General features: G+C 40.0%; 1 protein-coding gene across 4 annotated transcripts in view; it reads left to right on the forward strand.

Annotated features, from left to right (window-relative positions):
* The window catches only part of CRB1 (crumbs cell polarity complex component 1), a 205,176-nt gene that overhangs the window by 70,596 nt on the left and 120,280 nt on the right, over window positions 1-14,300 (forward strand). For 3 of the 4 annotated variants that reach the window (XM_025987296.2, XM_072733412.1, XM_072733413.1), the window contains exon 3: window positions 12,364-12,559. The exons of the other annotated variant lie outside the window; for it this stretch is intronic. In XM_025987296.2, coding sequence (XP_025843081.2) covers window positions 12,364-12,559 — 196 coding nt within the window. The remainder of the gene's footprint in view (window positions 1-12,363; window positions 12,560-14,300) is intronic. 4 annotated transcript variants of the gene reach the window in all.

The following is a 14,300-nucleotide window of genomic DNA, read 5'->3' on the forward strand; positions in this document are numbered from 1 at the left end:
TTTTACTCAAAACTAGAGTCATGTGAAATCTTTTATGAAGAAATGAAGATACTGGCTTTTGACAGATGTTTGTTGAATGAGTGAACAAAGTAACAAATGTTATTCACTCAGCAAGTATTTATGACCTACTTGCATGTCACTGGACATTGTGCCAGGCCGTGGAGACTTAAAGATGACCATGACAAAATTTATCCCGGACAAAATATTCGGTTTATTCTGGGAGGAGGTGTGCAAACAAAACTTACAGTCTCTCTCCTAACAGAATGCTGAGGAAGCACAAGGAAAGGAGCCCGTGACACGGCTTAGGGTCAGGACAATCTTCATAGAAAACATGGCCTAAGAGCAGAGCAAAAATGCAGTTCTTTCAGGATGTTGAACTGAAACTTGGGTCCTCTGAATACATTTATTAGTATTATTATTGTATGAGTAATAATGAGCTGAATAGCAAGGGGGGAAGGACTGCAGAGGTTTTAGAGAGGAGTGAATGTCTCATCTGTCATCTTTGCTTTGACAACTGGTTTGTCTACAAACTACTAGGTTAACCAGGTAGTTGTGCTTGGCCTGCTCCATTTAACCTCGCTGAGTACCTCTCGTAGTGACTTCCAGTCACCACAATCAGTAGGGTGTACGGGCAGGTCTGAGTGAGGAGGGGATGAGCAAAAAAATATGTAGTGCTATGAAACATGGGCGCAATGGAGAGACTGTGGGATGTGGAAGTAGAAGACAGAGCTTCCAGTCCCAACTTAGATGCGTTCTAGTGGTTTCTAGTGGTTTGATATTGGACAATAATTCTGAGTGTCTGTGTCCTCATTCTAACATACAGGCATAATATCACCTAATTCTCAGGGTCCTGGCGACAGTGAAATGATTTGCTGAAAGCTTTTCCATAACCTATGAAGCCATGAAAATGCTGGTTGCCACTAATTTAGTATCTTTAAATACTGATGCTCCTTGAAATGCTCTAACATTTAACAATATTTACCTATACTCCTTACAGGAATCCTTTCCTCATCCTGAATTGCTTTCTTTTTTGAATATATTAGAACCATACTCAGGGACAGATTAACTGAGGTCATAATCTCTGTGCTCTGTTTACAAGTTTCAACTGGAAAAAATACAATATGTGTAGGCAAGAATTTAATTTCTGAAGCTGCCAGATAATAAAATGAAGGATTGTAGAATGGGCTAGTACTGTAACATTTCAAATATGCAGGAGGAGTAACAATTATCCTAATGAACAAAAATCACAAGAAAGATAATTGTTATGATTAAAACATTATAATCACAGAGGTGTGAAATGTATAGCATCGGCCTATTTCACATAAAATGCAAATATCATAATTTTCCTATTATCCTCCCAAGAAACTCACAAGATTAAACAAAGTAGAAACCACTGATAAAAGCAGAGCGTGGGGCAGCCTGGGTGGCTCAGCGGTTTAGCGCTGCCTTCAGCCCAGGGCATGATCCTGGAGACCCGGGATCGAGTCCCACATCAGGCTCCCTGCATGGAGCCTGCTTCTTCCTCTGCCTGTGTCTCTGCCTCTGTCTCTCTCTGTGTCTCTCATGAATAAATAAATAAAATATTAAAAAAAAAAAAGCAGAGCGTTTTTCAAACATAGCATCTTGGAGACTTTGAACTGGGTTACTCCGAATTAAAGTTTGTACATGTTTTACTAATTTTATATGTTAAAAAATATACATACACGTACACATTAAATAGAGGCAGTGGATCGAGGAAGGCACGCATATTAATTAGGAATGTAATATTTCAAAATGCAGATGAGGCCTTCGCAAATGTTACGATATTTATGATCGGAGTATGGTGGGAGGAAGAGCATACAGATGGACTTAGGAGACAACATCTGGAGAAGAAGGAAGGAAGGAAGGTGGGTTTGTCCACTCTGGGAGAGGCAGTAGGACATGGGGAAATAGAGAATTTCCGTACTCCTCAAAGTAGCATCAGATTCAAGAAAGCCCAAGAACGGGCTCCCTATTCTCTGCTCTTAGGCCTGGCAGGCAGGAGCCAGACTTTGTGCCCCTAGAACTTGCTCTAGCCTCCTGTGATTTTTCTAGAAAGATGAGAATACCAAAAGAGCGTCAAGAACACTCTTCAACCTGCACCGATGATCAAAGGAGTGGACAGGAGGCCAAAGACCATCAGGATCAGGAACTCCACCAAAAACCGAGGTTAAGGTTGACAGCAGAGGTTCCTGCAGTTGTGTCGCTCTGGGAAAACAAGACCTGTAGAAGCGAATACGATTCCCAGATCTCCGGTGACAAAATAAGAAAATCAATTAATTCATGAAGAAAATGGTACATGCTGCACTCGAGTGAGGGCCTTGGGGCACAGTACCAGAGACGGGGGCTCGAAGGTTCGGGACACTAGGCTCCACATGGCCAAGGGTGCCTAGTCCCCCGGGGCAGGTGTGGGGGGACCTGCTGGCGTGCGGGCCTGGGGACCCCGGAGCCCCCCAGCATCCTGCCCACCTCAGTCCCTGTTCTGGGCTGAGTCCCGGCTCTGGGGAGGCCGGTGCCCCTCCTGGGCCCTTGCGGAGAGCCAGGCATCTGTGCACGTCCAGCCTGCACCTGCACCAAGGACCTGACCTCCAGGAGCCCAGGAGCTCGGGAGCTCTGAAGCCTTGCTTTGTGGCCCCAGGATGCCCTGGCATAAAAGACACCTGGGATCAGTGTGTCTCCAAGAGGCCTGAGTCCGCACCAGACAGCACGTTCAAGGGGGTCTGTGGCCAATTTGCAGCCACAGCTTCCAAGTGAGTCACAGGGTTGGGGCTCCCCTGCTCCCAGGAGGATATGCAGGTGGTTGGCGCCAGACCCCAGCTCCACGGGCCTGGACAGTCCTGGCTGTTGAGGACCTGCTGAAAGGGTATCACAGGCCTTGCCAAGGGGGCGGTTCAGGGAAGTCAGGGATCTGGAAGGCGTCCTGGGTCTGGAGAGGCCAGGTCACCGGGGTGCGCCTCAGAGGGAATAAGCACCTGCCTGATTCCAAGTCCCAAACCACCTCGTGAGGACCATTCCCCTTGAAGGCAGGTCTGGGGGAATTTGACCGTCTTGCCAGGGCCAGGTGGAGCAGGCTTGTCTGGGGATCCTCCAGCAAGACACATGAGGGAGTCCTAGTACCTGGAGAGGCCTGGCTGCTGGGGTCTTGGTGCCAGAGAGCTAACTGGGCATATTGGGCTGGCACAGCTCTCTGGAGCAACCAGGCCAGGAGCGGGTTCAGGAGAGGCTGAGTCCCTGCGGTGTTCTCTGGGGGGAAACCAAGCGTCTGTGAACGTCCAAGGCCGAACCTTCACAAAGAGACTCTATATCCCCTTGAACCAGGTATCTCTGGAATTCTGAAGCCTTACTTGGAGGGGACCAGGGCACCCTGGAATGAGAGACATCTGGGATCCCTGGTTCCTGGAGAGGCCTGGGTCCCTATCACATCCAAATGGGGAGTGACTATTGCTTGTTGCCAACTTCGTAGCCATAGTATCACATTGTATTGTGGGGGGGGGGGGCGGGCCCCCTCCACCCACGAGGCTATCCAGAATGTGAGGCTGCACCGGAGACCTCAAGCTTGAAAGGCTCCAGATGCCCAAGGCCTGGAGAGAAGACCATAGTGCATATCTGTGCAGTGCAGTTCCAGGTAGTCAGAGATTGCAGTAGAATCCCATCAAGAGATGCCAGTTCCTTGGAGTGGGGATTTAGGGAACAAAGCATGGAATTCCATCCTTAACTTAGCTATCGGCACCTGGTCCCCTGAAGGCAATCTAGTGGGAATATAACTGTCTTGCCTGGGCTTGGTAGATAGGCTGGTGTGAGGATCCTCCAATGAGAGGCCAGGGAGCCCTGGTCCCTGGAAAAGGGAAGCAAGATCACTGGAGTGGACTCCTGCAGTAATAATAAAATATTAATAATATTTATAAATGAAAATGATAAAATAAATACAGTAAATAAATATTATAAAATAATATAAAATATAAATCAATTTTCATATTTCATCAGAATTAATCACTGATAATTACATTGATTTCATATGCACTAAGAGAGAAAAAAAATCTGCAACTAAAATATAATACAATGCCAGGACACTCTTGATTATAAAATGCATCATAATTCTTAGATTTAAACTTAGGACAGAAAAAAAAGAGCAGTCTTCAAATTGATAAAATTCAGTCATCTTCCAGGGATGAATCCTACACTTATAAAGTCTACTTTAAATGACTGTTTTGTAAAAGGTATTTGTTTCTCTTTGGTATCCTCAGAAAAGATATATCTAAATGCACAAGTTAGAAATAATTGGGTAAAAACCCACAGATGTTCCTATTGAAAACAAAAAAAAATCTGCCTTTAATCTCTCATAGCATCTTGCTGATCGATATTATGCTTTTTTCACACTATTAATCAGAGCATGAAGTCATCAGCCTCTTCACTCTTTGCTCTTAGGTTGTTAAAAATATTATAACTATGATATAGAGGAGAAAAATGTAGTATAAATCTATAGCTGTAATGGAAAAATGGGGCTACAGTACCTCTTTGCCCTGATATTTGGTCCAGACCTGCACCGATAATTGTTGTAGTCAATACAACACGCATCATTCTTCAAATAACCCAGGAATAGTGTGTATAATTCTTGTTCAAAAGGAAATATTGTGCATAGAGGCCTGTTAGATATTAAATTTTGGGGTGGACTCTGAAGCTTAAGATGATAACCAAAAGCTAGAGTATAATTATTTCCGAAGCATGGGCTCTGCAGATAATGAGAAAGGTGTTCAGAGTGGTCTGTCAATGCCACGCTGCATGTGCTGCGCACCCTCTCCCCACTGTGATGAGTGCTGAGCACATCAGTGACAAGACCTGCTCTAGGCTGATAACATATGATGTGTGCTATCTCGTGGCACAGAAGCTTAACATTGATCTATAGTTGATGAAAAATGCATATTGAGGTGCAGAAATCTCTAAACCCTGATCAGAAGTTTAGGGCACTATCACTGAAAAACACTATTTTGTTTTAAACGTTTGTCAGAGCCATAAATTTGTCTTTCCGGCTTTTGATTTAGAGTGGGCCCCGGGCTCGCAGGAGCATTGAGGACCTCTCCTGGCAGACCAGATTGCCTTCCAGGACAGATGGTGGATTCGTCCATAGCTATGACTGGATCATTCATTCAAAATTCATTGAGCGTTCTTTTTTTTTGGGGGGGGGAGCACTTTCTATATTTAAGAATATGCACTAAATGCTACGGATCTTAGTGTTGAAGGACAAAAAAAAATTCACTGTGATGGTTTTGTAGATCATATGAACAAGTAAGCATTTACAGTAAAATATAATACATATTTTTATATTACAGGAGATTATTAGAGAACTGTGGAGTGGTACCTAAGGTAGATATAAGCAGTTAAGTATAGTTTCCAGCACCATGTATATACTTAAACTCAATTTTTCAGAACTAATTAGAAATAACTGAGGTGGGGGGGGGAGTAGGAATGACGAGTGGGATATAACAAGCAAGGGGCAGCCTAAAGACATGAGAGACAGTGGAGCTGCAAGAGCATCATTGTAGGCAGTACAAATAGGGTCTGCATTTTTTTGAATCTTCTATCTCATGCCAAGGTTTTATCCTGGAGACAAGAGGAACTGTTTATAAATTTGGCACAGTGATATAATCAGATTTGTATTTTATAATGATCACTCTCAGAAATGTAGAGAATGACTTGAAAGACAGAAATCAGGAGGAGTAAGAAAAGAAGAGAGACAGTAAGCATGTGAATAAGGTTATGGCAATGGGGATGGCCCTCTAGACCCATTTCCGTGGTGGGAATGGCAGGATTTGGTGACTAATTGGAATGCGCAAAATAAAGACAAGATGATGATAACTCCTAGAAATCTGGCTTGGGTGATTGGGAGATAATCCCATTCATTGAGAAGAGAAGTTCATCAAGGAAAGGGGTATGGGAATCATAGAGGGTGGATTGAGGAGAGTTTATATTTGGAATTGTAGAATGATGACTGTTGGGATAGGTGGACAAGACAATCTATAGATAATGGGAATCAGAAGAGTAATCTTCTAGGTCCATAGTCTTTTCTTAAATGCAAGTTAAGTTAAACACATTTTCATTTTTTTTTGCAAAGTGCCTTTAATTCCTTTGCCTTTGCTGGAGTTTGGCATTTATCTGATGAAACCACTTTCTATGCAACCCTTATTAAAGGTTTGTTTTTGGTTTTTTCTTCAGCTTTAAGGACCAAGAGGGAAGTTTGACTTTCTCACTAACTCACTCCCGAAAGACCACTGGTTCATTATTGACTTACCCCTTACACCACTCTTTTTTTCCTTACAAGCCATTATTTCTTAACCTCCAGGACACTCCCAGTATTTGCAATGACTTCTGTTCTTTCCCAGCCAACTCCTTCACATTCAGTTCAATTCAGCAAAATGTGCTAAACACCTGTCAGGAGACAGGTGTTTGCTACACACTGAGAACGTGTATCCTTGAAGAATGGAAAGCAAAAAAAAAAAAAAAAAAAAAAAAAAGAACGGAAAGCACTGGGCTGTGATGTAGCTTCATGGCTAGTAGCACAGGTTCTAAATTCAACTGCCTGTAATCTAATCCTGGCTCTACCACTTTCTACCCTTTTGGTCTGCATCAGGTTTCTTAACTTCTCTATGCTTCAGGTTCATCATGAAGAAAAATGAGCATAATGATAGTATCTCATGGATAATTTTTTGAAGATCAAACAAAATCAAATAATGTACATAAAATACTTAGCACAGTACCTGATGTGAAATAAGCTTTCAGTGAATCTCAGCTATTACACTTAATAATAAGAAAGGATCCTTGCTTTAGAGCAAGTTGTTGGAGATAAGCAAGTGACAAATAATAAAGTAAAATGCTGTAAATGCTATGAAAACACAAGAAAGTGGAACCAGTAAGGAAATCAGGGAATGCTTCCCTGAGGATGGGGCATTTAACATACGTCTTAAAGGATGATTTCATCAGATGGACAAGAAAGAACCTTCCAAAGCCTATGTTTTGGAGTTAAATATACTCTAGCTTTTGGTTATCATCTTAAGCTTCAGAGTCTGTCCAAAAATTTAATATCTAACAGGCCTCTATGCATAATATTTCCTTTTGAACAAGAATTATATGCAGAAATTATATATTCCTGGGTTGTTTGAAGCATGTTGTATTGATTAGAACAATTATCAAGAACCTTGTACACAATCGATGTATCCAAACTCTTGGAGGTAGGGCTATATGGGGAGTTTGAGAAAAAGAAAATAATCTGATACGATTGGCATATAGAGTGATGATAGAATTGTGAAAGGAAATGAAACCGGAAGTATTACCAAGGTTTTTAGTTGTCAAAATGAGAAGTTTTGCCTTTATCCAAATTTAGCTAGGAGCTATTGCAGAATTTTATAGACCATGCTCTTCCAATTTCTTGAGCTTCCTATTTTAAAGGACCTCCATCTCTATCCCACTACAGCCAGCCGTACCCTGATGTGGCTTCCAGTTGGACCCTCTCATCATTCCAAATTGCTTTACCACCAAAGTTCTCACCACAACTTGAGTGTCCAATGTCCTTTCCTTTGGTTGAATTCTTACCTCATTTTTAGCAGTACATCAACCAGCTGGCTTCTCCATTCACATACTGTCCAAAGCTCCTTTTCTATTTTGATATCTCCTTGCGAGCCTGGACTTTGTGGAGAGCTGTTCTACTGATGTGCCTGTATTGTTCTCTAAACCTTGTTCTTGACCTGTAATTATTTCCTTGCAGGTCTCCAATTCTGGAAAACCCCTCACTGTCTACTCTTTTCTCCTAAATTAAAGTCTATTGATCTACCTCAAATATTTACTGCCTAATCTGGGCTGTATATTCACTATTCCTCACTAGCTACTTATCTGTCCATTGTAGCCCTTTAAAAAAATCATATTTAGTATAGTGATTGCTCCAAATTTGTCCAGTCTCTAGCTCCTGTACTCTCAGTATGCCATCTATATTTGTTTTAATGGAATTTGAAGCTTTTCCAAATTCCCTTCCAGGAATATGTTTGCTTCCAAAGCCTTTTTTAAAAAAATTTTTTTTTCTGTCTACCCTGAGGAATTGAAGAAGGAATAGGGAAGAATAAATAGATTATAGGTAATACCTACATTCCTTGAGCATTGACTATAATCCAACCTTGATATTAGCAATGGCAGAGCAGAGCTTAGACCTGAGTAGTGTTCCTTCTCCTCTTCCATGATGAATGGCAGATGAAAAGGGAAGAAGGAAAGTAATAATAACTCATACAGTTCTTATAATTCCCTAATTCAGCATGATACAAAAAGTACTTGTTGTACTCCTTTGAGAAAGCATTTTATCTGCCTTGCATGCTTCAATAAGCATTCTCATAAAACTATTTAATTTCCGTCTACCCAGATCCTGTGTAATTTTCTCTGCTCTACCGTTGTGTACTATGGTGGCTTGGGAATCATGTGTGTCCTGATGTCTTTCCAAAGTTCTATAAGTGGAGACAACATCTCTCCTAGGATCCATCCCAACACTTATCTGGGGTAGTATTAAATTCCCAGCTCACCTAGGATGAGGCTATGGAGTCAGAGACTTCAGCTCCAGCTTCATTTTTGCTACATCTTTAACTCTCTGCTACATCTTTAACCCTCTGCTACATCTTTAGCTCTCTCAGCTGAGGTGGGCCACAGACTGAACAGTTCTGCTCATTTGAATATTCTACTCAAATCTTTCCCATCTCAGATCTGTGTATCAATCAGGTTTTGGGTCAGGAAAAAAAAGAACTTATTTTATGTGTATCAGTTATAAAAAGTTTAAATGGGAATTAAGGGCTTGTACAGAGGGAGGCTCCATAATTTGTGGATTCTGCTGCAAAATAAGAACGTGGGAACCCCTCCCCCCTTGTTCAAAAATTATTAAGAATTTCAAGATGGTGACAGAGGGATCCCTGGGTGGCGCAGCGGTTTGGCGCCTGCCTTTGGCCCAGGGCGCGATCCTGGAGACCCGGGATCGAATCCCACATGGGGCTCCCTGCATGGAGCCTGCTTCTCCCTCTGCCTGTGTCTCTGCCTCTCTCTCTCTCTTTGTGTGTGACTATCATAAATAAATAAAAATTTAAAAAAAAAAAAGATGGTGACAGAAAAACAAACCAAGCAGGAGACTGTTAGGATCCAACTGTGACCTCTCCCAACACATAAATTCCTCTGTTGAAGTTCTGAACCCTATGTCAAAGTACCTCAGACTGTGACCTTATTTGAAAACAGAGTTCTTGCAGATATTAGTTAAGTATTTGGCTGTGAGAAAATTTCTGAACTTCTTCTAACAGTTAATGCAAATTGATTAGTTCAGAGTGAAACTATCCCTGGCTGTCAGGAATTAATGATCTGACATCTTAGGTCACCCATATTTACATAGGGATGCCTCTGTGGATATTAGCACAGTATTCACTATAGTGAGTTACCAAAACTAATGACATCAGGAATTTTTTTTCCTGTCCTATACTTTCTTCTTTTGGTGCAGAGTTCTCCTTGTCCTATGTTATTTTTTTCCATACCCTTTCTATTTTCTTATGTTTCATACTATTAACTATTAATGAATTCCAACAGATTGGTTGGGTCCCTGGGTGGGTTTTTGTGAAAGAATTTTACAATTATGAATTTTCTATTTCTTAGACAATCAACCACAGAGGTGCTACTCACTGTGACTCTATCAATTTCTATTACTATATATAGTTATAATAACATGGTGCTGTACTTATTAACACGAGGCATAAAATGAATGTTTCCAGATAGATTGACCCCACAGTTCAGGTGTTTTTGAAGGTTGATTAATTGTATATTTAATGGATATAAGCATGTGACAAACAATAAGCATCCAAATGAAAAATGAAAATCATAGTTATCCAGATGTTTAATCTTTGAAGCCAGCATCTGGAAATACAGAGACATCTGGATGACTGATTGCACTTACCACATTTCATCTGGCTACTTTGGCATCACACAGACATTGACCCAATCATTTTTGTCTATATCAGCAGCAGTAATAAGCTGCAATAAAAAGCATATCGTTAAGTACTATCAAGTCAATGCCCATAAATCACCCCAAAGTAACTAGCTGATTTGAAATTGCATCTAAACTCTTGAAATACATTCTTATAGGTATATTAGGGTAACTTTAAAACTAAAGTTTTTGAGCTACATCATATAAGTGGAGCTTCAGAATTTAAAATAATGGTTTATAATATATTTCTTCAGCACTAGGGAGTAATCTGGGTATATATCAGATGAATATGTGAATTTTATTTGAGTTATAAAATAAAATTTAGGAAAATTTTAACAAGTTCTAAACCACTGGTTTGGCTTTATATGTTAATACTTTCCAGCAAATATAGATGACTAAAATACTAAAGGACATAGTTCAATATCATATAGGCAAAGACTCTGGACAACTGGATGGACAAAAGAACGGGAATAAGTAGTGTGAGGAATTGCAGGAAGACAGTCATTGGGGAGTAAGACACACAGGGGAGAATGCATGTGAAATCACTTTGCCTTGACCTTACATATGGCAGGTGTAGAGTAAGTGCCAGTTGCCCTCTAGTTAGAGAACATAATGGGGACCCACGTTGACTGAACATTCCTGGGTGGGCATAGTATGCTCTGCTTAAAGTTACGATTGACCATTGTCATTTCAGGGGAAGTAATTTTGTGCCTTGTAAGTACTGAAAACTAACCCATTATCATTTTAGTTGCTATATATGTTAAGAAAATAATCATAAGAAAAAGTATTTTGAAGAAGTTACTATTTTTGTCTTATGTACATTCTTAGAAAATAGAGATATCTATTATCATATTATTTTGCATGGCAGAAATAGAGATAAAGAATTGCTGACAAGCCATTTCAGAAAGAGAATGAGAATGAGAATTGCAGATCTGCTGGCCAGTTCAGTGTTCTTCTCTGGACCTTACTGATGCCAAGTAGAACAGATATGATTGATCTCATTCCCAGACCAGGTCAAAAATAGCCATGCCTCAAAGGGCAAGCTATTTACCTTGCAACAAATACTGTTCCACAGCTTTCTATTTTTATCAACATAAAATTTAACTTTTAAGTTTTTTTCTTCTCAAACAACATCAAATTTAACATGCTGGCATTCCTTTCAACTTAGAATCTAGTCACAGTTGTAAATGGTCAGCAGAGTGAGACTTTTCTACTGCTTTTTCTGTCAGGAAAGGGGACACATAATCAAACTACTAACAACGTCTGAGTCATTTGAAAATCCTTCAATATCATTTTAATACACAATTTATTATCCTGAGTTATAGGCATAGAAATAGAGATAAGTAAATATAAGTATCCCCCCTTTTGTATCTTTTTAAAACGTAGGCAAATTTGTTGTACATCAAATATGACTTTGATAGATTCAGCAGGGTAGTTTGTTATCTCCATGTGAGTATGTTTGTAAACCTCACCTTCTTTTGTTTGGTAATAATCTTCACTTACTATTTGGAGGGGAATACATAAAGATTTTTTTTATGTAACATTACCTTAAAATGAGGTAACTCCTCAGACGGTAACTCCTAGTAATGCCACTAACTAAATAAGGTTTAAGGCACAAACTGATTTCCTATTTTAAAATAGTATTTTACAACACTATAGAAAATCTAAATGTGAATAAATTCCATGCAAAAGGAGCACTTAAGGAAATAATTGTAATTATATTTGTACAATAAATATTGTATAACAAGTATTGGGTTTTTTTTTTCTAATGACATTTGCTATGTTCCACCTACTATCATAAGCATTTTAGAACACACTATAATTGTAATAATAATCCTGTAAGATAATTACAAGAACTGGTCCCATTTTTCAGGTGCAGACACTGAGTATGGAAAGGTTAAGAAACTGCTCATGGTCACACAGCTAATAAGTGGCTGCACCTAGATCCCCACCCAGCTCATTTGGCTTTGGAGTGTGAGCGTTTGCCCACTTCTCTATAGGATGCCGCACTAACTTTTAAAAATAATTTAGAAACATTGACCAGTCCCTTTTAAGCTTCCAACAAAAGTACAGTTAACAATGACTTTGTTCTAAAAATGCCTCGTCTCAACCAACTAAAAAGCCACAAGCTGTTATATGAAACAGTTCTTTGTAAGTAGCAGCTGCTCTGCATTGTGCAACTTCGCACAAGCATGCCAAAAAGTGAATATCAATTACAATTAAAGAGGAAAATTATTTTGGGTAACATAACATTTGACAAGAGCCTTGGTAAATAAAGCACTGGCTAAGCACTGGGAGCTAAACTATTAATGCTGTGCTAAAACTTCTCCTTTCTTCTGTGCTGACTTTCTTCAAAGGTGTGAACTGTGAAGTGGAAGTTGATGAATGTCAGTCCCAGCCCTGCCGAAACGGTGCTACTTGTCGGGATGCTCTGGGGGCTTATTTCTGTGACTGCAGCCCTGGATTCCTAGGTTATGACTGTGAGCTCAACGCTGATGAATGCGCCAGTCAGCCCTGCCTCCATGGAGGGCTGTGCGTAGATGGGTACAACAGGTGCGTTATCTCCTGTGTTTGGGAGATTGGCTTGGAGAGAACTCACGGGCCAACAGCTTTTGCAGAACCACTCTGCGGAATTTGGAGATCTCATGTCCTCAGCTTAAAATGTTTGCATTGCTTTACACTTTAAGTGACCAAAAGTAGTACCTTTCAGATTTTACTTAAAAATGCATCTTTCGGAGATCATTTGCCCCAAGAGTGAGGATTCTCCAAGTCTCTCTTATAATCCTTCCTTTAGAACTTGTATAGTACAGAGAAGGGCCAGCTTTTTAATTCCATGAAATACAGCTGTTGTAGATAGGGAAGGTGCAAAAACAAAGCTAGAGATCAGGCTGTTTGTAAATATTAGGTTGTATTTACATAATACCAAGCATATAAATCAAGGGTGAAAATAAATCCTTTAGGAATTTTAAATGAGCAGTGTTGGAAAAGGCAGTGATATCAAATTGATTGTATCTTGAGTTTTCAGGCTCTCGGGGAATTGGGTGAATTCCCAATATATACTTTAAAGAGAGTATAATGGCGAGAAGTAGCCATGTGATCCTGCTCCAAAGTAGATTCTATCATTGACTTTTCAGTAAAATAATAAACAAACAAATGAATAAATGACACCTTAATACAATATATATAATAAATTTAAGTAATGGTAGTTGAATTCATAAAAAATATTTTAGAGAACTTTCTGATACCTTTTTTTTTTTAATAGGCTCCACTCAGTGTGGAGCCAACATGGTGCTTGAACTCATGACCCTGAGATCATGAGTTGAGCTGAGATCAAGTCAAATGCTTTAACCAATTGAGCCACCCAGGTGCCTCTAATACTTATTTTAACTATAAATATTGAGTTATCAAGTGCATAACAATTTGAACAGCATTAGTACTTAATGTCTTGTTGGATCTTCCAACGGCTCGGTGGAAGGTAAGATGAGCATTAATATTTTCCCATTACATTAAGGCGTCTAAAGTTCAAGGAAGTTAGGTGATTCCCACAAGTTCACACAGATAATTCTTCACAAAGGAAGGATTAGAATCCAATTCTCCTTTATAAGTAAGATTGAATTGATCCCAAATCTGAGTTTCAAAGAGAATCGGACTCAAAAGAGGAACAGTAGTAAAAGGCACAGGTACTTCAACTATATCCAGCAAAATGATGTAGTTTTAAATAGAACAACGTGGGCTGCCTGGGATTAGTGGCTGACTCTTGGTTTCAGCTCAGGTTGTGATCTCAGAGTCGTGGGATTGAGCTCTGAGTCAGGCTCCACACTGAGTGTGAGGTCTGCTTAATATTCCCTCCCTCTCCTCCTGCCCCTCCCCCCTCTCTCAAATAAATAAATAAATATTTAAAAAAATAGAACAATGTAGTTGTATATTTCTTTTGTAACCTATAAAGCCTAACTTTTAACCGCATTCCACATCTTGCCTCTGACTTTCAGTTTTAACCAAATCATTCTCCAGGGGCAAGAATATACATTCCTAAAGGCAGGTTACTGGCCAACATGCAGTTTCCAGACAGGCACTCCAGAGGAAGAGCAGGAGGTCCTCCCATCAATGCTTTGCTGTCTCTAGAAAGCATCAGGACAGAAAATACACAAAGCTTTTGCTTCCTATGGAAATGCAAGCAGAACAAGGCTAACTCCTGCCACCTTTCATTTCTTCCACTCACGTACCATGAATAATTTCTCTATTTTACCTTTATCTTTCTTACCACCTAAGAAGGTAAGATTATCTTTCTTACCAC

Source organism: Vulpes vulpes, chromosome 13 (assembly GCF_048418805.1).
Source record: "Vulpes vulpes isolate BD-2025 chromosome 13, VulVul3, whole genome shotgun sequence".
NCBI lineage: Eukaryota > Metazoa > Chordata > Mammalia > Carnivora > Canidae > Vulpes > Vulpes vulpes.